Source organism: Oryctolagus cuniculus, chromosome 1, assembly GCF_051225735.1.
Source record: "Oryctolagus cuniculus isolate XC-2025 breed Fujian yellow rabbit chromosome 1, ASM5122573v1, whole genome shotgun sequence".
Taxonomy (NCBI): domain Eukaryota; kingdom Metazoa; phylum Chordata; class Mammalia; order Lagomorpha; family Leporidae; genus Oryctolagus; species Oryctolagus cuniculus.
In genome coordinates this window covers 202165467-202188477 of record NC_142867.1, presented here as the reverse complement: position 1 = coordinate 202188477, position 23011 = coordinate 202165467, and the positions used below count along the sequence as shown (strand labels likewise).

General features: G+C 56.7%; 1 protein-coding gene across 3 annotated transcripts in view; it reads left to right on the top strand.

The window, feature by feature from the left end:
* Positions 1-1203: 1203 nt before the first annotated feature.
* The window catches only part of TBC1D2 (TBC1 domain family member 2), a 53524-nt gene continuing 31716 nt past the window's right edge, over positions 1204-23011 (top strand). For all 3 annotated transcript variants that reach the window (XM_008262448.5, XM_070054862.2, XM_070054864.2), the window contains exons 1-5: positions 1204-2650; positions 5680-5821; positions 12352-12499; positions 17803-17933; positions 22119-22315. In XM_008262448.5, coding sequence (XP_008260670.5) covers positions 2276-2650; positions 5680-5821; positions 12352-12499; positions 17803-17933; positions 22119-22315 — 993 coding nt within the window. In that variant the 5' untranslated portion in view covers positions 1204-2275. The remainder of the gene's footprint in view (positions 2651-5679; positions 5822-12351; positions 12500-17802; positions 17934-22118; positions 22316-23011) is intronic.

Here is a 23011-nt window from a genome sequence, read left to right as displayed (position 1 = left end):
GGTTTGTCTAATGGCCGACTCCTGGGGCTCTAGCTGTGTGTAGATCTGTCAGCTTGGGAGTGACTAAAACAGGGCTGCTGTCCTTGGGAGCTCTTCTGCAGGCCCAGGGGGTCCCTGGGGATGGTCAGCCTGCAGGGCGTTGTTGGGTCTGAGCCGCACTTCCAGCCCAGCTCTCTGCTGTGGCCCGGGAAAGCAGTGGAGGATGCTTCTGCACCCGCATGGGAGACCAGGAAGAAGCTCCTGGCTCCTGGCTTTGGATCAGCACAGCGCCGGCTGTGGCAGCCATTTGGGGGGTGAACCAATGGAAAGAAGACCTTTCTCTCTGTCTCTCTCTCTCTCACTGTCTAACTCTGCCTGTCAAATTTTAAAAATTTTAAAACAAAGTAATTGGGTTCCTGACACCCATGTGGGAAACCTGGATTCAGTTCCCAGTTCTTGGCTTCCGCCTTCATCCAGCCCCAGCCATTGTTGGAGTGAACCAGTGGACCAGTGGATGGGAGTGTTTCTCTCTCTCTCTCTCCTGTGTGTCTGCCTCTCACATGAAAATAAAAATTAACAACTCTAGAAGTATACAGGTGTGGATCCTGGTTTTGTAGAGATGGAACTTACACGGTATTGATGCTGGAGATGGTCTGCTCCGGGGTTCTTGTGTTGGTGTAGGAAAGAATTCAGACGTGAGCCAATCGTTTAATGGAGAGAATGCACCTGACAGACCAGGCGGCCATCTTGGAAGAGACTGGGAGCACAGCATGCATCCAACTGGAGCTTTTAGGGACGTGAGTAGGGGTCCCTCATTTTTCTTCCCCTCCTCCCTCCTCTGGGAAAATGTGGATGGGGGATTCCTGGATATGGAGCTCCTGAAAATCCTCCCCGCACGGTATGATGGGACTTAACATTCCCCTTGGTGCAGGGCAGGGGAAGTCTCTGGAGCTACCCTCAAGGAGAGGGCTGAACCCATCTGACAGTTACAGAACAAGAGCACTCACTTCAGGTGTGGCTGCTGGTCGGCTCGCAAGGCTTGTTTCCTCGTTCCATTGCACAAACATTTATTTTCTTTAATAATTATTTCTTTCCTTCCCCTTGGGCCCCTTTCACATTCTCCTAGAGCTGAGGAACCCTAGGTTGATATCTACCTACCTAGCCACCTTTACAGTATTGAGATCTTTCTTGGAAAAAATATCAAACTAGGAACACAGAATTAGGTACGAGGAATGTTTATGTAGAATGAGAAAATAAATCATAACAAATTAAACGATCTCTTGTAGCATTCAGGAGAAACGCTTCCTGATTGCAACCCCACTCCCGCACCCCAGGGGAATACAGAGCCCACCGGCCCCTGTGAGTGCGCATACCCTCTGATGAGGTGGGGAAGCAGCGGCAGGTGTTCCCACTAAACCCGTTTTTAGAGAAGAGCGAGGCTTTGGCTGGGTGATGGCCAAAGTCAGAATCTGAAATGAACGCAGATGGGCGCCAGGGCGCTCGCCCCGCGGCTCATCAGCAGCCCCGAGGGTCCAGGGGGGCTTCATTAAGGACGGCCCGGAGGAGAAGCCACAGTGAGAGGAGGCGCTTAAAAAACGGCAGAAAGGAATGGAGCCCCTGGAGAGCGGTGCACAGGCAGGGGCGCTGTGCGGCGGCAGGGCCTGGGCATCGCCCCAGGCAACGCGGCCGGCTCCGGGGGAAGGCGAACACGAGCTGGGACAGAGGTGGGGCAAGCAGGACTGCAAGGGCGGGCGCTGAAGGAACCGCGCGGCGAAAAGGCAGCCACTGGACACCCGGCCAGCGCGGAGTCGGAAGCGGGTCTTCCGAGCCCGGCGACCGGCAGGAGCCGTCCGACGGTGACAGGCACGACACCGGGAGGGGCACGGCGGGCGACCCAGGAGGCGCGAGAAGGCCCTCTACCTGCTACTAGGGCAGTGCAGCCAATCGCAGGCATTTCTGCCAGCATCTCGCCGCGATTAACCTAGCCAAGTACTACCTCGCGCACCACTGCAGCCCCCAGCAAATATGGCTGACTGTGCGGCGGAAAAGCCGGAAGTAGGCGGTCCTGGGCGGGGCTTGTGGCGGGAGGGCGTGGCCATCGCGCCAGCATGGATTTGCGGTCTCTGAGAAGCACGCTCCACAGCCAATCGCGTCCGTCTGTCGCCTCGGGTGGGTCCACCAGGCTCCGCCCCCCGCCCAGGTGTTGCCCTCCAGCAAGGTGCCGGCTAAGTGTCCGAGATTTCCCTGCGCTGCTCTGGTGGGACCCTTGTGGTTCTTTGGGCTCCGGATAACAGCGATGGAAGGTGCGCGGGGGGACGCCCCGGAGTCCAACTCCGCAACCCCCGAGTGTGCGGAGCCGGCTGGCTCGGGCGGCGGCCCCGAGGGGTCGACTCCCGAGGAGCGCGAGGGCGGCGCCCGGCCCCTGGAGGCGGCCCCCAAGAGACTCTGCGGGTATTTGAGTAAGTTTGGCGGCAAGGGGCCCATCCGGGGCTGGAAATCCCGCTGGTTCTACTACGACGAGAGGAAGTGTCACCTGTATTACTCGCGGACCGCACAGGACGCCAACCCCTTGGACAGCATCGACCTCTCCAGCGCGGTCTTTGACTGCAAGGCGGACGCTGAAGAGGGGACCTTTGAAATCAAGACCCCCGGCCGGGTTATCACCCTGAAGGTACACTCCCTGGGCTCGGCTGGGTGTGTGGTCCCCCGGCCGGGATGGCCGCCGCTGGCCGGGCACCGTGTGCTTCCCCAAGCGCGGTCGCCCGCGTTTCCTCCGCGAGTTCCCCCAAGGCAGGGATGACGTTTCCACCTTCCGGATCGAAAGTCTGGGTCGCAGAGATATGCAGTGCCCAGTCCGAGGTCACGCTCCCCGGGGCGGTGTAGTCCCCGCAAGGCGGCGCTTGGAGCCCCGCGGTCCTCCTATGCCTCGTGCGGTGTCAACACCTGTCCTAACAGTGTGCTGACCTCAAGGCTCCCACCTGGGCCGGAAGTAGGGTCAAGAGTTGCAGTCCCCTCAAGGCCAAAATTCTGATTCACTTTTCTTGGATGTTTTGGCCAAGGGGAGTGAATACCGAGAAAACGTTGGCAGGGCTTGGGAGGATAAGACTTAGGTGTGACTGATGAGCCTAAATTGTGCATCCAGACATGTCTAAACTAGTGAGTACTGAATAAGTGTTGTTAACACACTTGGGCACGGGGGGTGACGGAACGAAGGTCGGAGGATTCCTGTCAAGAGGAGACGTCCCACAACTTAGTTGGAAAGACAGAGCTCAACTGAGAGATTTTTTTTTTTTTTTAGATTTATGTATTTGAACGAGTGACACGCAGAGAGAAAGACAGAGATCTTCTATCTGCTGGTTCACTCCACAAATGGCCACGCGGCCAGGGCAGGGCCAGACCAAAGCCAGGAGCCAGGAGCTCTGTCTGGATCTCCCACGAGGGCGGCAGAGGCCCAGGCACCTGGGCCCTCTCCTGCTGCTTTCGCAGGTGCTTTGGGCAGCCGGATCACAGGCAGAGCAGTCAGGACTCACAGGCAATGGCTTAACCCCCTGCGCCACAACACCAGCCCCTGGGGTAAGAGTTGTGTGGGCATCAGAGAAAACTGGGCAAAGCAGTAGCACTCCCCTCTGCCATCCCCACTCCCACCTCCAGTTAACTGGGCGCAGGTTCGGTTCCTCTTTACCCACTGGAGTTGGCCGGTTACCAGGCTGAGAGGCTCAGCTAAAAACTTGGAAACCAGGAATTTCAGTCCAGGAAAGGCATTCTGGCGGTCATGTGTGTCCCTGCACAGGGTGAGCGCTGTGCACAAGGTCTCCTGTCACTCACTCTTCCGGTGAACACGTGTGCGGGTGGCTGTATGCTAGGCCCTAGGGTGTGGGGCCGAGTCAGCCCCATCTGTGTCCCCCCAGACAGCTTACAGTCTGGTGGAAGAGACTGACAGGCACTTGGTGCACACACTGACATGTTCTAGGGAGATGCTGTGCTGTCCGTACCTGAGAAGTGTGACAGAGGGGTCATCCTGCCGAGTGGGAGGAGCTACCCAGAAGGGCCTCCTGGAGGAGGAGAGCACGGAGGCTTGAAAGAAGACACAGGTTTCTGATGATGGGAGGGAGAAGAGTACCCCAGGCCGAGCCCCATGAGCAGCATGAGCAGGGATAGGAAGACGTGGGACAGCTGCCAGTGTGCCAGCAAGTCACAGCAGCCGAGGGGGGAAGGGGGGAGATGGAGCTGCAGAGCAGAGCCCGCAGTGATGGGGCCGGGGGCGCTGGGCTTTGTCCCGTGGGCTAGTGTGAGAGCCTCAAGCCAGGAAGCGCTGGCAGATTCAAGTGTTTGGAAAGCCCAGTAGGCTATCGTGCAGGCACAGTCGGGAAGGCCGCCAGGAGGTGAGCAGGAGAGGCTGACAGCCGAGCTGGCCGTGGCTGGGGATGGCGGGGCAGAGAAGTCTGATGACTGCCTGGAGGGTAGTGCCTGGTGGGAGAGAACTGGGGGTGCAGAGCCCATGGCACAGCCAGGTGTGCCTCCTGCACCAGCCGCTAAAATCCCAGAACAGCTCGCCAAAGCTGCTCCAGCGCCTAGCCCAGTCCCTCACCCAGGAAAAGGGAGGGAGGGGTTCTTCCAGTAGGGGTTGGGGGGGGGATCTGTCTGGAGCCCATCAGCGATAATATCCTGGGGAAGCCCTGGGAGGGGCTGAGACACCCCAGGGAAAGTGCACGAAAGAGCAGACAGGCTGGTGGGCACCGGCTGATCTTACTGGTACCATGTGCCAGGCTGCAGGCCCAGGGCACTCCTCGCCTGGGGACATCCTGAGAAGGAGCCTGCCCGAGCCCGCCCGAGCCTGCTGCTCTCCTGTGGCCTTGCTTGTGGGCAGCTCCAGGGGACTCCCCCCGACACACACACACCCAGCCAGCTGCCCGTCTTCAGCAGCCGCCCGCAGCCCGTCACATGCCTGCTGTCTGGAAGCCACAGTCTCCAGGCTCAGGTCTGGACGTGGGAGACCCGGGTTCTGGGGCCGACTCTACCGCCATGTGTCTGGGCCACTTCAGAGCTTAGTTTCGCCATCTGTCCAAAGAATCTATTATTCCTGGCTCGTCCCCTCTTGGAAGATCCGGGAATGAGAGGATGTGAAAGTGAAAGTGGCTACCTGGCCCACCCACTGCTGGGACGCCAGTGTTCAGCATTGATCATTATCTTATCAGGAGCGCCACAGCCCGGAAGGCCCCGCCACATTGTCATAGTGTGCATGGGGCTTCCCGGCCCCTAGTCCTATCCGTGTTCAGTGCATCCCCAAAGCGGGAAGGATTGCCCCAACTCCCCCAGAACACAGCTGAGACCTGGAGCTGCCACGCAGGGAAGAGCGTGGTGGTTCCAGGGCCTGCCTCTCTCAGCACCTCCAGGTTCCTCTCTCCAGCCAGCAGGTTCTGAGCACCTACCGTATGGCAGGTACCCTGCAGGCACGTCCCCTCCCTCATCACTTTCCAGCCTCATAACCACTCTGTGAGGCCCAGAGAGGTTGAGGATGCTCACCCAATTATCTTCTGTGGCCAGGAAGCACGTGGTATTTCAGAGGTAGACACCCACCCGAGTGATCCTTTTTTCTGAGAAGGAGAGAATTCCGAAGCCTCCCGTGACCTCCCTCACCCCCCACACCTGAGGCCGCTCTGCAGGTGCAGGGCCTTGCCAACTAATCCTTGTGCTTCTCAGGCCGCCACCAAGCAAGTGATGCTGTACTGGCTGCAGCAGCTGCAGATGAAGCGCTGGGAGTTCCACAACAGCCCGCCTGCGCCTCCCGCTGTGCCCGATGCTGCCCTGGCTGGGAACGGGCCCGCCGTGCACCTCGAGCTAGGTACCTGCTGGGCTGGCCTCCTGCCCTCACCCCAGCCTTCACCCTGCTGTCGGGAGTGAGCGGGAGGACGGGCAGAGAGCCAGGGACAGGACTCGGGGTTCCTGAGGGCAAGAATACGGGCTACCTGGGGCCAATTCCTGATCCTGTGTGGCCTCAGACAAGTTGCTCAACATGTCTGAACTTCAGTTCCCCTTCCTGTGAAATGGGGTGAATCATTAGGCCTGCTTCTTAGAGTTCTGAGGCTTAAATCAATCTGCGCCTGCAGTGGTTAGGACAGTGCTGCAGGTGACCCGAGCCTGGAAATGTGCACCACTGCTGTGATCGCCAGGATGGGGAGATCTTAAGAAATGCAGCTCTTGGGACCGGCGCCGTGGCTCACTTGGCTAATCCTCCGCCTGCGGCACTGCATTCCATGTGGGCGCCGGGTTCTAGTCCCAGTTCCTCCTCTTCCAGTCCAGCTCTCTGCTGTGGCCCAGGAAGGCAGTGGAGGATGGCCCAAGCGCTTGGGCCCTGCACCTGCATGGGAGACCAGGAGGAAGCTCCTGGTTTGGGATCGGCGTAGTTCCAGCATAGTTCCAGCCATAGCAGCCATTTTGGGGGTGAACCAATGGAAGGAAGACCTTCCTCTCTATCTTTCAAATAAAGAAATAAAGAAATAAAAAATGAATTTTTAAAAAAAATGCAGCTCTCTGGGGCCAGCACTGTGGCATAGCGGGTACCTCTGCGCCCAACATGGGTGCCCGTTCATGTCCCGGCTGCTGCATTTCCGATCCAGCTCCCTGCTAATGGGCCTGGGAAAGCAGCAGAAGTTGGCCCAAGTGCTTGGGCCCCTGCACCCACTTGGGAGACCTGAAAGAAGCTCCTGGCTTTGGCCTGGCCCAGTCCTGGCCATTGCAGTCATCTGGGGAGTGAACAAGCGGGTGGAAGACTCTCTCTCTCTCTCTAGATATAGATATAGATATAGATATAGATATAGATATAGATATAGATATAGATATATAGAATCTCCCCTTCTCTTTCCTTTGCCCAGAAAATTCCTGCTTACTCTCCATGGCCACCCTCCAGTGTCACTCCCTCCTCCCCACAGCCTGGGGGCCTTGTGGGCCTTGTGGGTTTTGCCGGCTGGACTCGGTGTGGGACCTCGGCATTAGTTTGACGTCTCTGAGGCAGCCTCTCCACACTGTGATCTCGTCCCCAGGGTCCTGGCCTGTCTCCAACCGTTTCCTTGCTCCCTGGGTCCCCAGCCCCTGGTGTCCTGCGTGAGACAGTTGGTGTGTGTGGAGTGAATGTGTGAACACCTGGAATGGCATCGTTAGACGAGGAGGGGCACGGAAGGCCCTTAGCATGGTGCTCGGTATCGTGATGGCACCACGTGTGTGGGCGTCGCATACATATGCGATTCCTAGCCCAGCACCCACACACGCTTGCTATTGCAACGAGCGCTCCTTTCACTGCTGCTAGCAGCCATCCATCGGTTCTGCGGGCAGCCCTTTGGAAGTTTCTGTCTCTGCACCTCTACTGCAGCCCCACTGCCCGCCTGCCAGGAAGCCAACCACAGCTGCATGGAGAACTGCAGCCTGAGGTGGCGTAGTCACCCAGCGTCCGCCTCAGGCCGGAAGCCAGGGGGCCCTCCCCTGTGTGTCTCGAAGGGACATGTGAGGAGCTAGGCTGTCAGAAGCTGCCCTGAGGCACTTTTGCTGAGCAGAGCTGGCCCACGTGCTTTGATTCCCTTCAGTACATGCGGCAGGGCCTCTCCTGGGCCAGCCCAGCCCAGCCATGGGTCTGGGCAGAGGGCATGTGGATGCCCCAGGGACTGGGGTGCCAGTCGCCAGAGGAGGACCCTGGCCTCTCGTGGGAGTGGTGTGGGTAGCAAGCCGGCTGGCCCTGGATTAGCCGCCTGGGGCCGCCCGCCCTCCTCTGCAGCCTCCACCCTTCCTGAGGAAGCAGGGCGGCCACGCCCAGAGCAGTGAAGACCTCCTGACCGGGTCTGACTTTGAGTCACGGCCTCCATCCTGTCGGGCAGGCGGCTTGCAGCTTGCCCTTGGGTAATCCGCACGGCGTGTCCCTGTGCTTTGAGCATTTGCAGTTTTATTTTTACTTTACCTAAACAGGGGTCTCCACAGAGCTGAAAAAGATGAGAGGAAACCTGCAGATGTATAAAAATATAATACCTTGTTGCTAAAGTAGGCTGTAATTTACAAGGGGCTTTTGTAAATGTATATCGTCATCAAAGTATGCTCCTGCTGTAACCTTCACCTGCACTACCTTACTTACCCTGCACACAGTGTTTTCTTCTTAAGGTTTATTTATTTATTTGAGTGGCAGAGAGGGAGAGAAAGAGTGAGAACTTCCATCCACTGGCTCATTCCCCAAATGGCTGCAGAAGTCAGGAGCCTGGAATTCCATCCAGGGCTCCCACGTGGGTACAAGGGCCCAAGCGCTTGGGCCGTCTTCCTCTGCCTACCCGGGAGCATTAGCAGGGAGCTGGATTGGAAGTGGAACAGCAGACACTCAATCAGTACTACGATATGGGGTATTGCCATTGCAAGCAGCTTAGCCCTGCTGTGTCACAATGCCAGGCCCTCAAAGAAAAAATCTTAATTTATGTGAGAGGCAGAGAGAGAGACACAGAGCTCCCACCTGCTGGTTCACCTCCCAGATGCCCAAAAAGGCCGGGCCTGGGTCAGGAGCATGCTGGAACTCAGTCGTGTCTCCCACGTGGGAGGCAGGAGCCCAGCTGCATGGGCCGTCACTGCTGCCGCTCAGGGTGCAGATTAATAGGAAGCTGGAATCGGGAAAGGAGCTGGGACTGAACCCAGGCGCCCCAACGTGGGATGCAGGCATGCAAAGTGACTTCTTAAGCACCAGGCCCAATGCCCATACAGCAGTCACAGGGCAGTGTTAGTCCCATTTTGTAGAAGACAGAAGTGAGGCTTGCTGGTAAGACAGTTCCCGTGGTGAGACTCAGCCCTTACTCTTCAGCCTCACGGCCCCCTTACAGAGCTGAGGGGGCAGCCAGCTGCCATCCGAGCCCTCTAGGGAAGCAGAGCCCTCTTGGGCCAGAGTCTTTCTTGTGCAGGTAGTGACCCTCCCACTAGTGATTGGGCAGCCCCTGGGGCTCAGGCCAAAGGAGAATTACAAATAGGTGTTTTATGGCTGGCGCCACGGCTCACTAGGCTAATCCTCCGCCTTGCGGCGCCGGCACACCGGGTTCTAGTCCCGGTCGGGGCGCCGGATTCTGTCCCGGTTGCCCCTCTTCCAGGCCAGCTCTCTGCTGTGGCCAGGGAGTGCAGTGGAGGATGGCCCAAGTGCTTGGGCCCTGAACCCCATGGGAGACCAGGAGAAGCACCTGGCTCCTGCCATCGGATCAGCGCGGTGCACCGGCCGCAGCACGCCAGCCGCGGTAGCCATTGGAGGGTGAACCAACGGCAAAGGAAGACCTTTCTCTCTGTCTCTCTCTTTCTCACTGTCCACTCTGCCTGTCAAAAAAAAAAAAAGGTGTTTTACATGATCCCTCACTGAGGGCATTCCTCCAGCCTAGGTAGAGGAAGCTCAGAGCGCAGACTAGTGCTTGGGATCATCAATTCAGGTTCTACAGGGAGTGCGGGTCTCACCTGGCATGGCTGTCCTGTGCCACTTAGCCCTGCACAGCCCTTTGAACAGGGAGCGTGTGCCTTCCTGGGCAGCCCCTCCCGTCTCGATAGGGCCAGCTTGTTGGAGAAGCTGCTGTGCTGAGCCGCCTGGTTCGTGGAGAATGAAATACCGCGGAGCTGCTCTGTGGGTCTCTGTGCCTGTCACCTGCTGGCTGGGACGTCAGCCACAAAACTTGCCCTGTCGCAGCTGTGCTGTTTCCTCAGTGGTACAACAACCTGTGGTGACATCAAGCCCCCAGGCTACTCAGATCGAGGGATCTCAGACCACAGGTTATAGGGAAACGGGGGGTGAGAGAAATCTTAGAAAAACGACAATCGCTTTATTTCCTCTGAATGAGAAAGACTTAGAGATGGTTAGAGTGCCGATGCACAGGGAAATCTTACTTGTTTTGATTTAGTTTAACGTCTGGAATAAGGACTACTTTGCAAGCCATCCAGACTGTGGGCTTTATGTTTTCTAAATATTTTCATAAACTTTAGCTCCTAAAGAATCAGGTAAACAGTATCCTTCCTGTTTCATTTTCTTCTGCTTTTTAAGATTTATTTGAAAGACAGTTACAGAGAGGGGGACGGGTGAGGAGGGAGAGAGGGGGAGAGAGAGAGATCTGTCTGCTGGTTCACATCTCGAATGCTCACAATAGCCAGGCTGGGCCAGACTGAAGCCAGGATCAGAAGTGGAGTAGCTGGGACTCGAACCAGTGTTCATATGGGATGCAGGCTGAGGCTTAACCTGCTGTGATGGCACCGGCCCCCTTCCTGTTTTTGCTTTAATGGTTTTCAACTGGGTCACAGCACCCTCCCCATCAAAACTGGCCTTGGCCTCAGATCTTCCAACCAAAGCTCTGCATGTCCAGCCAGCCACGATCCAGCCTGTTAACTGTACCCTGTCTCCCCAGGCCCCTCCCGGCTTGCTCAGCTAGGACCTGGAATCCCTCGCTGTTGCCTGTACCTACACTTTGCATGGAAAAGAGTCCTTCCTTGTTCCTCCCACAGGTTCAGGTCAACTCTGGCCTTGCTGGAGGTCCAGCTCCAATGCCCCTCCTCTGGAAAGCCTTCCCTACCTTGACTTAGAAGGTCTCTCCGCCTCCCAGAACTGCCCACCCGTGTTCCCGAGGTGTGTGCTTGCCCTGCCCTGCTCCTTGGGCTGGGGGCTGCCTACGGCTGTGATTGGTCTCACTTTCTGCAGCCCCACAGGAAGCCTCAGGTGGACACCAGTGTGAGTTTAGGGAGGCAGGACCTCAGGAGGATGGCTTTTGGTGTTGCAAAGTCCAGGCCCCTGCCGGTCTGATGGAGCCTGTTAGGACTAACAAGGGGACCATCGTTGTTGCCACGATTGCGAGCTTTATTCTCGTAGGTAGGTTGGACAGCTCCCCGTGGCCCCCAGCACACAGTGGCCGTTTTTGTCCCTAGAGGCTTTGTGTGGAAAGAGCACACAAGTCCGTCTCCACCCCCTCCAAGGGGGCTGCGGAAGGGAAGCGTCTGCCCCCTCTGGGACTCGGGCTGGCCCGGGATGGGGGGGGGGCGGGGGCAGCGTTCCGTGCTGTCAGTGGTCCTGTTCCTTTTCCACTCACGGTGACACCCGGGGTCGCCTCTGAGTGTGTCACCCCTCTCTCTTACTCTGTAAATTCTGTAAATTTCCTTGGCCTGGAAACCCTCCTTCATGTGAAACACTAGGACGTCACTCACTGTGCAAGAGTCACTGTTGGGGCAGAACGTTTGGGAAAGAGGAAAGCTGAAGAGACGGTGCCAGAGTTGTGTCAGCCAGAGGCAGCGGCGTGGACCTACGGTCTGGCCCTCCCCGTCTGGTTTAACCACAGTTCACATGGTACAATCATGCAGAACTTCTCACTTTGCTTTCTGGTGTTCCGTGTTGTGGCCATAACACCCCCTGTGTGTTTTTGTTGTTGTTTAAAGATTTATTTATTTATTTGAAAGGGAGAGAGACAAAGATCTTCCATCCTCTGGTTCACTCCTCAATTGGCCACAATGGCGTTGGCTGGGCCAGGCTGGAGCCAGGAGGCCAGAGCTCCATGTGGTTCTTGCACATGGGTGGCAGAGACCCAGGCACTTGGGCCATCTTCCATGGCTTGCCCAAGCACATGAGCAGGGAGCTAGGTTGGAAGCAGAGCAGCAGATTCGCACTGATGTGGGAAGATGGCATTGCAGGATGTTTACCCTGTTGCACAACATGGGCCTCTCCCTGTGCTTTAAAAATCTCTTTATAAACTTCTATTTTTTTTTTTTTTTGGTGAATGCATTCTTTTTCTGCCTATAAAAGGAATCTCTGTTTCCTATAGAGAGTTTGGAAACCTAAGTCAGTATGGTGAGAGTAGCCCGCTGACTTCCGATCCTTCCTGTGGCTCTTCATTGCTGTTAAGGTCACAGAGTGCATTTCTTTGAGGCTTTTTCTATACCATTGGCTCATTTTTTCCTGTGGACTTTCCCTCTTAGTGTCATATCCCATGCATGTACCCCGTGTTCCTAAGCGTTCTTCACCGACATTGTCTCGATGGCTGAGTAATATTGCGTTGTCTGAAGGCATCGTGATTCGCCTCGCCTCTCCCCAGGCTTTGAGACCGGAGGCTGCTGCAAACATTGCTGGGATGACCCTTGTGGCACGATGCATCCACGTTTCAGGTTGCTTCAGGACAGACTCCCAGATGTAGAATTAGCTGGAGGTCTACACAGATGCGCGGCGTCCCCGGGAGGGCCTCGGCCGTGCCGGCTGCAGAGCTGTGGCTGGAAGGCGCCTGTTGAGCTTACGGGGCCAGGCTTGCTGTCCCTGGAGCGGCCCCTGGCTCCCAGATGGCCTGGGCGGCAGCATCCCAGCAGCCAGTCTTTTCCAGGGGATTGACTGCCTCTTCCTTTGTTCCCCAGAGCAAGAGGAGATGGAGCTGGAGGAGTTCTTGTGCCCTGTGAAGACGCCCCCTGGGTTCGTGGGGGCGGCTGCTGCCTTGCAGCCTGCCCCTGCCTTGCCCTCTGCCCTTCAGAATCTTTCCCTCAAGCACCTGGGAACTGAAATACAGTAAGTGCCCACGGGCCTGGGCTGCCCCAGCAGCTCCTGTGGAGTGTGTCTGGGCGTGGTTCCCCTGCAGGGAGGAGCCAGGGGAGGGGGAGGGGTTTTATTTTCAATTAATTAGGCTGTGACTGTCATTTAAAAAAGTATTTGAGAGACAGAGAAAGGCAGGCAGAGAGACAGCAGCCCCCCACTGTTGATCCTGCAAACGCCTGCAACATTTAGAAAGTCAAAGGTGAAAACCAGGAACTCCATTCGGGTCTCCCACGTGGTGGCAGGGACCCTGGGCCATCACCTGCTGCCTCCCAGAGTGCACATTAGCAGGAGCAGGGACTCATGCAGGCACTCCGATGTGGGACGCAGGCATCCCCAGCAACGCCTCAACCACTGCCGCACACACCTGCACCTGGCTGGGCCTCAGGGAAGCCGGGACCTCTTAGAAGGCAGAAGAGACACTCGCGGAATCTGGACCGGGGCCTGCCCATGTGTGACTCGGGCACAGGATCTCCCTCTGCTGGCTTCCACATTCGACTTTGCATGGGTATGGCCTTACCAAAAGAGAAGCAGGTTTTTGGGAAGAGATAATGAGTGTCTTTCAGAGCCTGGAGCCCAGGAGAAGGGAGGCCTGAGGGGTGTGGGGCGTGGCTGATCCGCCTAGGGCGAGTGGGCAAGGAGAGGACCTGCAGGGGATCCCCAGGAGGAAGAGGGCGCGCTGGGAGCCTGCCGCAGACAGGAGGCCGGAGGAGCCCAGCCCTGCAGCCAGCAGGCTTCCAGGGCCATCTCACCGAGACCGGGGCCACAGCAGCAGAAGTGGAGCATGAAGAGGCAGAAACCGAGAAAGGAAGGAAGTGTCCGAGGATCCATCTGTCACTTCCCCACTGTCACTGTAACAGCCACAGAAAACGTGAGGCAACCCCACAAGGGATGTGCCCCGCGCCGCAGGGAGCCCCCGGCCGAGGCCCGCGGTGAGCAGAGCCGCCTGTGTGACCGGCGGCCTTCGCCCTGGCCGCTCGTGAGCTCCTCCTGGTGTTGCCGTGGGCACGGGTCACGCTCGGGGCTTCCCGGGCACTGCGTGCAGACACCTTACGCTCTTGTTGGGCAAAGTGTGAAGTGGTACTGACTCGTGGTTAAGTTAAACCCCGGAGCTGGGCGTCCAGGGCTGATGGTCCATACCCCGCGTGCTAGTCTGTGGTTTCGGGTACCTACCCTCTCTGTCCAGCAGGGTGATAACAGCGCTTACCCTTACCCCTGGGCCGCTTTGAGAGTTAAAGGAGCAGAGCTCATGACGGTGTTCAGCCTGGGACCTGGCCCATGCAAGGGCCCGACCAGTGTTTGCTGCAGATATGTTCGTCATCCCCATGGCAACGTGGAAAGCGAAGCTCGGGAGGATGGCTGGCTGGCCCCAGGCTGTGCTTCCAGAACAAGTCTCTATGTCTGCTGCCCCTGTGCTGGCCTGGCCTTCCAGACCTGAAGGTGACTCTATGCAGGAAACGGCCCGTGAACTGCTCCAAGAAGAAGTGTTGCATTTGTGAAATGGAGGTGCCTCTTCCACCCAGTGGCCTAGCGGGGTGACAGTCACCTGAGCTGTTCAGAAGGCAGGGCGCCCTGAGGCAGAGGAGCTGCGTGCTAGGCCTTGGAAGGCCCTTTGCTGCACGGAAGTCAGGGTTTCTATGCTCCCCCCAAGCCCCAGAGGTGATAGAACCCCGGGACGTGTTGGGGAGGCAGTCCCTGACAAGGGCAGGGGTGGGCAGCAGTGACGGTCAACCTGCTCAGCCTGAGCCGTGGGCTGTAGGAGTGTGCCCCTCCCCTGGATCCCTCTCCAACCCTATGGCTTGTGGCTTGTGAAACCCATGTGACTGGGCTCAGTGCAGTGACATTCAGCAAACGGTGACACCATCGTGACTATGGTTATAGCATGACCACCACTGTTATTGTTAGGTAGAGGTAGTGAGGTAGGAAAGGCCCTTCATAGAACGGCCTTAGCAACAACGGAGGAAAAAGAATGAGAGACCATATTCCAAGGCCTGGTGCTGGGCGTGCTGAGCTCTCAATTTAACCGAGGCAAAGATACTTCCTTCTGTCAGAGAGCTGTACCTCTGTGAAAGTACAGTTTCATTCTTCTCTTACCTAGGACCCAACCATATCCTCCCCCGCAAAAAAACAGGCCTTGTCTTAAAACTGAGGTTCAGATCAACTGGTGGTTCTTTGAGAAGATCCAACAGAGCTGACAACCCTTTAGCTGGATGGACCAAGGCAAGAGAGAAGACTCAAATTATTCAAGTCAGGGACCAGCGCTGTGGCATCGAGGATAAAGCTGCCACCTGCAGTGCTGGCATCCCATATAGGCGCCGGTTCGAGTCCTGGCTGCTCCACTTCTGATCCAGCTCTCTGCTACGGCCTGGGAAAGCAGTAGAAGATGGCCCAAGTCCTTGGGCCCCTGCACCCACGTGGGAGACCTGGAAGAAGCTCCTGACTCCTGGCTTCGGATCAGCTCAGCTGTGGCTGTTGCGACCATCTGGGGAGTGAACCAGCAGAATGGAAGACTCTCTCTCTGGCTCTACCTCTTTCTGTAACTCTTTCAAATAAAATAAATTAAAAAAAAAAAAAGAAATAAAAAAATTATTCAAGTCAGGACCAAAAGAGGGGACAGAACTACCCACCTTACGGAAATAAAAAGCACTGTAAGGGAATACTACGACAACTGCCTGCCAGCAAAGCTGCTCACTCAGCTGGAACGGGAAGACTCCTGGAAAGGCCCACATCACTGACACTGACTCGAGAGGAAGGAGAATCTGTAGACATCCAGTGAATGGTAAAGAGACTGAGTTAGTGATCAGGAAGCTGCCCGCAAAGAAAAATTCAGGACCAGAGGATTTTCCTGGTGAATGCTCCAGGCATGTAAAGGGAGATGGTACGGGGATTTGGTACAGCAGTGAAGGTGCTGCTTGGGACGTCTTCATTCCATATCAGGGTGCCTGGGTTCGAGTCCTGGCCCTGCTCCCAATTCCAGCTTCCTGCTGTTGGGTCCTTGGGAGGCAGCAGGTGATGGCCCAAGTACTTGGGTCCCTGCCACCCATGTGGGAGACCCAGGTTGGAGTTCATAGCTCCTGGCTTTAGACTGGTTCACCCCAGACGGTTGCAGGCATTTGGGGAGTGAACCAGGGATGGAAGAACAATCTTTCTCTCTCTCTCTCTCTCTCTCTCTCTCTCTCTCTCTCTCTCTCTCTGCCTTTCAAATAAATAAATGGAAACTTTAAAAAAAAATAGAGAAGGAAGGGACGAACCCTGTCTCTGTGGACGTACAGGGGAGGGAGGGAGGGCGTGCATATTTGCTGAACAGCAGTCTAGCCTGTACCTTCACCTTCCTCTTTACTTCCCACTTGCATTTCAGCTCCGTTTTCGTGTCTAGTCCCTGGGGATTTGCTTTTTCTGGGACCTGAGCTAGGGGTTGCCCAGCCCCCAGGGGTTTGTGAAGAGGAGGTTTGCAGAGTTGTTTGCCCTCCGTCTTGCCGGAGGGAGTCTTCAGACGCAGGGCTTCTGTAATGAGGCCAGGGCTGCCACAAGTCTTCCCTTTTAACCACACTGGTGCTGCCGGTTCGGTAAATGCGCTCCTAGTGTGAGGTTTTCTAGCTGTTGGCCATGGAATACAATGAGATACACTTTTTAAAAAAGATTTATTTTATTTGGAAGTCAGAGTTACAGAGAGAGAGACAGAGAAATCCTCCATCCTCTGGTTCACTCCCCAGATGGCTGCAATAGTCAGTCTGAAGCCAGGAGCCAAGAGCTTCTTCTGGGTCTCCCTCATGGGTACAAGGACTTGGGCCATCTTCCGCTGCTTTTCCAGGCACATTACCAGGGAGCTGGGTCGGAAGTGGAGCAGCTGGGAATCGAATCAGCGCCCATGTGGGATGCCAGCACTGCAGGCGGCCCGCTGCACCACAGCGCCAGCCCTGAAATAGGTGTTTTGGGTTGTAATAGCTCAAATGCACATCTGAGTAAAATACCCTTCCTAAGAGGGGTCCACTCTGGTGTTTTTTTTCCAAGTACCACTCAGTGTGCCGAGCCAACCTCACAGCCCACAGTTTGACGCAGTGGCCTGGCGAGCCTCTTCACTCATGTTCTCTACCCTGCTGCCGTCTGTCTCCTTGAACCGCTTTGCGAGGGAAGATGAACTTGTTGAGCCATCTCCTCATCCCACTCCTCCTGAACCTGTCTGTGGCCTGTGGTGCCAGGCTGGTGCCAAGCTGGCCTTTGGTGCTACCTAGTTCCTTCCTATAAAGCCAACATCTGCAGAGCCTGGGCCCTAGGCACACGCCACCCCGTGCCTCGCACCAGCCTCGCACAGAGAAATGAGTGCCCAGTTCTTATAGACATGGTGCCGGGAGGTGCAGGCTGGACAAGTACCCATCCGACCTGCAGTGCAGGCGCCTTGGAGGCTGTGAGGTGGTCGGTGACGGCCAAAGAGAGGACAGACGTGAGCTGGGAAGGAGCACGGGGAAGGAAGGAACACGAGATGTTTGCAACCTAGAGAAGCAGGGAACCACTAGTGGTTTTTAAAAAACATTTATTTACCAATTTCCATCTCGTGAAAGGCAAGGCAAGAGAGAGAAGAGAAAGAGAGAGAGAGAGGTCTTCCATCCTCCTGTTCACTCAATGCCTGCAGCAGCCAGGGCTGGGCCAAGCCATAACCAGGAGCTTGGAACTCCATGTGGGTCTCCCACGTGGGTGGCAGGGGCCCAAGCACTTGAGCCATCACCTGCTGCCTCCCAGGATGCATCAGCAGGGAGCTGGATCAGAAACAGAGCAGCCAGGACTCAAACCAGGCACTGGAACATGCGAGGTGGGTGTCCCAGGTGGTGGTTTAACCCCCTGCACCACAGTGACCACCCGCACTGGTGGTTGTGAGCCCAGATGGTTAGAAGTTAGAAGACCAGATGGAGATGTCGAGAAAGTTAGCTCGGCGACCCATTCTGCGTTCACTGCACCTGCCACAGCATTCAGCACGGCCTGCTTTTCAGACACTGTTCCGGGCGTTCTGGCTGCATCGGTGAGCGGAGCAGAGCAGCCTCGCTGCACCCGTGGAGCCTGTACTCCAGCAGCAGGGTTGGGAGCGAGGGAGGCCAGCTTGTGTTGGTTAGACGCAGCTTAGCGTGTGGCAGGGGGTAAGTGAGAAGAGGACTGGGTGTGGCATGCAGGGGGCCCGGAGACCACCTGGGACAACTGGGGTTGTGGGGGTGAGGCCTGATCTCCAGCAGAGGCACCAGGGAGGGTGGGGGGGCTGTCAGCCTGATGCTCCTCTGTTCTCTGTTCAGGAACACAGTGCACAACATCCGTGGCAACAAGCAAGCCCAAGGAACAGGCCACGGCTGTCCAGGGGAGGAGTCACAGAGTGGGGAGCCTCAGCGGGAGGAGCAGCCCTCGGTCCCTGACCCCAGCGCCCCAGGTGAGGTCTGTGTGGCTCTGAGCCACCCTCAGAGACCAGCCTCTTGGCACTGGAATGAGTGCCTTCTCTCGCAAACCGGCACACTGCGTGAGTGCGTGCATGCCCCTTGGTGTTTGTGGCTACTGTAACAGGTTACTGTAGACGGTGTGGCCTATACAGCAGACATTTCCAGCAGTTGTGTCATACCTGGAAAGTCCAAGATCAAGGGGCTGGCAGATTCCATGTCTGCTGAGGGCTCTCTCGGTGGCCTGCAGATGGCTGCCTTCTTGCTGTGTGCACACACGGCTGAAAACGAGAGCTCTGGGCTCTTCCTCTTCTTCTGAGGGCGCTCATCCTCTCAGTGGGACCCCACCCTCAGGACCTCGTCTATGTCTAACCCCCGCCCCGGGGCCCCACCTCCTAATACCGTTGCATTGAGGATCATGGCACCTGTATCGGCTGGGGGTTGGGACGCGCACGTCCAGTCTCTGGTCATGAGTCGGGGGTAAAATCTTCAGCTCACTCCTGGGTTTCCAGGGTGGAGGAGCAGTGCTCTTCTTAAACAACTGTAAGATGAGGCCAAGGCCGGCGCCGCGGCTCACTAGGCTAATCCTCCGCCTAGCGGTGCCGGCACACCGGGTTCTAGTCCCGGTTGGGGCGCCGGATTCTGTCCTGGTTGCCCCTCTTCCAGGCCAACTCTCTGCTGTGGCCAGGGAGTGCAGTGGAGGATGGCCCAAGTGCTTGGGTCCTGCACCCCGTGGGAGGCCAGGAAAATACCTGGCTCCTGCCTTCGGATCAGCGCGGTGTGCCAGCCGCAGCGCGCCGGCTGCGGTGGCCATTGGAGGGTGAACCAACGGCAAAGGAAGACCTTTCTCTCTGTCTCTCTCTCTCACTATCCACTCTGCCTGTCAACAACAACAACAAAAAATAGCGGCAAGCCTGCTGTGTGAGCACTTTCAGGCGCACAGTGCAGCGCACCGAGTGTGTTCTCACCGCCCGTCCCCAGAACTTGCTCCTCTTCCCAAACTCAAACTCTCAGCAAGAGCTCTCAAAACAATAAACGGAAACGTTTTCCTCGGTTTGATCTTTTTTAACTTCTAAGGAAAAGGTATTTAAAAAATGCCTTTCAGGGGTGATTGCAATCAGATCTGATGTGGAGCACCCAATCAGTCAGTCTACTGGTTTGTCATTTCCCACAGCGTGAGTGGCCCACATCATCATGGCTTTGACTTCCGTGGAACTGGCACTGGTGGCCTCGGAACATATTTTAACTCAGAAGCAGTTGGGAGAGAACTGGCAAAGGCGGCCCTGTGGGGTCTCCTGTGGCATGGAGTCCCCCCGGGCTGGGTGGAAGGGACACTGGGATAGGCACCCCTTTGAGTAGTCAGCGCCCAGTGGGGTCCCCCAAGATCACAGCGTGCCGTCCAGGAGGCCCGGGCTGTGTCGAGTCAATGGCAGTAATTACGGGCTGTGGCTGCACAAAGCCCTTCTTTTTTTGTGACTGCTTTATTAAGGTGTAATTCGTCTGCTGGACAACTCCGCCGCTTGAATGTTGAGTTCAGTTGCCTCTAGTGTATGCCCAGAGTTGGGCAGCCATCACCATGACACTTTGAGAAGAATTGTGGAGAGGCCCCACAGCCGTTTGCCATCAGCCTGCAAGGCCCACCTGGTCCCAGCCCTGCACAGGTCACTTCCTGTGTCTTGGGATGAGCCCATGCTGCAGGCTTCCTGCGACAAGAACGCACCATGCGACCCTGCGTGTCTGGCTTCCCGCCCTCTGCGCAATCTCTCATCTCTGCATGGGCACCAGGCACATCCCAGCAGCTGCAGATGTGTGGACACTTCTCATTCCCACCGATAAATGAGGAAACTGAGGCATGGAAACAAGAGACAGCCCGCTCACGGCCCCACAGCGAGCGACGGGGCCAGGATTCCGGGCAGTTAGTGTAGCCCCATCCTGCTAACTGGACCTGAGATGGTGGTTTTCCAGACTGTGTCTTTATTGTCACAAAACTTTGTCCACAACCCCCCCCCCCAACCCAGCACACACACACACCTCACAATAAAGCAGATCCAGGCAGAGTGGTGGCAGGACTGGAAGTTGGGGGTGCTCCCCTGTACCCCAGCCCTTGAGGGCCCACACAGTGTGAAATCTCAGGGCACTGGTCAAAAACCACTGCCTTAGGCCTCTTTTTCTCCACCCATAAAATGGGCACAGTGGTCCCTTGCCGCCATCCTCAGAGGTGGTGGAGGGGGCAGCAGGGCTGCCCCTCTGAGCTCTGCTGTCTGCTTTGTGCCTGGTAAGACTAGACCTCCCTCGGGTATGGAAGGCCACTCTGCTCTGGTGCGGAGCGAGCGGAGGATTCTGGTCCTGTCCCCCACTGTTCAGCACTGTCTGCTAGCCCTCAGCCCCATCTCCAGAGAAGATGCTCATCCAGTCCTTCCTCCGGCCCCTGCCAGACCCCTTCCCTGGGGTCAGCTTTTTTTTTTTTTTTTTTTTTTTTTTGGTACAGAGCCACATAGTGAATATTTGAGGCTTTCTGGGCCTTTGCATCTCTTCTTGGTTGCAGGTACTCAGCTGTGTCTTTGCAGAGTGAAAGCAGCCGTAAGCAATAAATATGTGGACAAATGGGCACAGCTGTATTCCAATAAAATTTCATCTACAAAAGCAGATGGTGGGCAGGGTTTGGCCTGTGAACTAAAGGCTCCGGAACCTTGCTCTAGAAGAAATAAAAGGACTCTGCAGCCTTGCAGCAGTCAACTGTAGGAAATATGTCTCCTGATTAGCAAATGAGGGTGGGAGCTATCCTCTGGGCAGGGATGCAGAGTCCAGAGATGTGTGCCCTGCTCCCACCAGCAGACAGGTGTGGAGCCTGGCATCGTGACGGTGGGGTAAGCCTGCAGTGCCAGCATCCCGTATTTGAGTCCTGGTTCTTTTTTTTTTTTTTTTTTTTTTTAACAGGCAGAGTTAGACAGTGAGAGAGAGACAGAGAGAAAGGTCTTCCTTTGCTGTTGGTTCACCCACCAATGGCTGCTGCGGCTGGCACACTGCACAGATCCGAAGCCAGGAGCCAGGTGCTTCTCCTGGTCTCCCATGCCGGTGCAGGGCCCAAGCACTTGGGCCATCCTCCACTGTACCCCCGGACCACAGCAGAGAGCTGGACTGGAAGAGGAGCGACCGGGACTAGAACCCAGTGTGCTGGTGCCGCAGGCAGAGGATTAGCCTTTTGAGCTGCAGCGCCGGCTGGAGTCCCGGTTCTTGAGTCCCAGCTGCTCTGCTTCCAATCCAACGAATGCATCTGGGAAGGTAGCAGAAGGTGACCCGAGTCCTTGGGCCCCGGACAAACACATGGGAGACCCAGATAGAGTTCCAGGCTCCTGCTTCAGCCTTACCCAGCCCCAGCTGTTGCTGCTACCTTTGGGGAGTGATCCACTAGATGGAAGATTGATCTCTGCTCTTCGAATAAATAAGTCTTTTTTTTTTTAAAAGGTCTATTTGAAAGTAGCATGGAGGGTAGAGACAGGATCCTGCAATAAACAAGATACCTTGCCAGGCCTGTGCCTGAGGAGCTGGCCCTGTGGCAGACTGCAGGGTAGTGTGGGACACACCAGGCAGGTTGGGGCCCCAGGGTAGGGAACAGACACAGTATAAGAATGAGAACGGCACAGTGTAAATGATGGCTCCATATGCCTTTGGTTCAAGAATGGTCCCTGGACAAGCTGTGGCAGCATCACCTAGAAACCGTTCAGAAAGCCGAGTTCTCAAGCCCATTAAACCCAGAGCCCTGGGAGTAAGGCTCATTGGTCTGCATTTTCAAACATTACTTACTTACTTACTTGTTTGAAAGGCAGAGTGACAGTGACAGAGATCTTCCATCTGCTGCTTCACTCTTCAAATGCCTGCCACAGCCAGACCTGGGCCAAGCTAAAACTCAATCTGGTCTCCTGCGTGGATGGCCGGGACCCAGGTACTTGAGACGTCACTTACTGCCCCCCAGGGTGCCCGTTAGCAGGAAGCTGGGGTCGGAGTGGAGCTGGGACGGATTCCCAGGCACTCTGGTGCGGGTGTGGGTGTGGGTGTCCCAAGCAGCGTGTTAACTGCCAGGCTGAGTGCCCACACCCAACGGTCTGTGTTTACCAAGCCCTGCAGGTGTTCCTGGAGCCCCCGATGTCAATCGTAACCTCAGCCTCTGTCTTCTCGTGCAGGGAAAGAGCCGGCGGGGTCTCCAAAGCCCGCCCCCAAGTGCTCCCTGGCCGCCAGTCTCATTCAGAAAGCCAAGCTCCAGAGCAACACCTTCCCGCTCTTTTCCGAAGGGCTCCTGCGGACCCGGACTGCGCAGGAGAAGGTGGCGGCCTTGGAGCAGCAGGTCCTGATGCTCACCAAGGAGCTGAAGTCCCAGAAGGTGAGTTCTGGCCCAGGGAGGCCTCGGGCACCGCCCACCCAGACCCCGAGCGTCCTGTAGAGCTGGACGTGGTGCAGTGGGCACAGGCCAGGCTGTGGTCCTTAAAGAACCCGCTGCAGGAGGTTGGAAATGCTGCACTCTGGATTACTCGGGAACATGCTGTCACTCAAACGAGGTGACAAAAGCCACCAGGAGCAGGGGTGCTGGAGAGCTGCTTGACACATGGCCTGACCCCACCCCTGAAGAGGACAGTGCTTGGGGGAGGTGACCGGGGTCCTGGGAGCAGCTGCTGATGGAATTGACTGCTGAGGGACCATTGGCCGACCGTGACAGGACAGGAGGCAGGGAGGATCTGCGCGACCCCAGGGCTGAGCCAGGATCGACACGGAACAGCAGTAGGGAGGAAGACTTAGGCTTAATTCAGTGAGAAGTTTTCCCCAGCACGGTCTCTGCGTTTCTATTGCTGTAACCGAATACCAAGACTGGGTGCCTTGTGACGGACACAGACACTGGCTCGCGGTCCTGGGGCAGTGGCACCGGGCTGGGGCCTCCGGCTGCGAGGGGATGAGTGAAAGGTGCACACAGCAGGGACGGCCTCACTTTACGGCTGCTTGCTCTCGCGGTAGCTTGCGCCCACGAGAACTCACTCAGTCCCGCGAGAGCGGCGTTAACCCCTGCAGGAGGGCCGAGCCACTG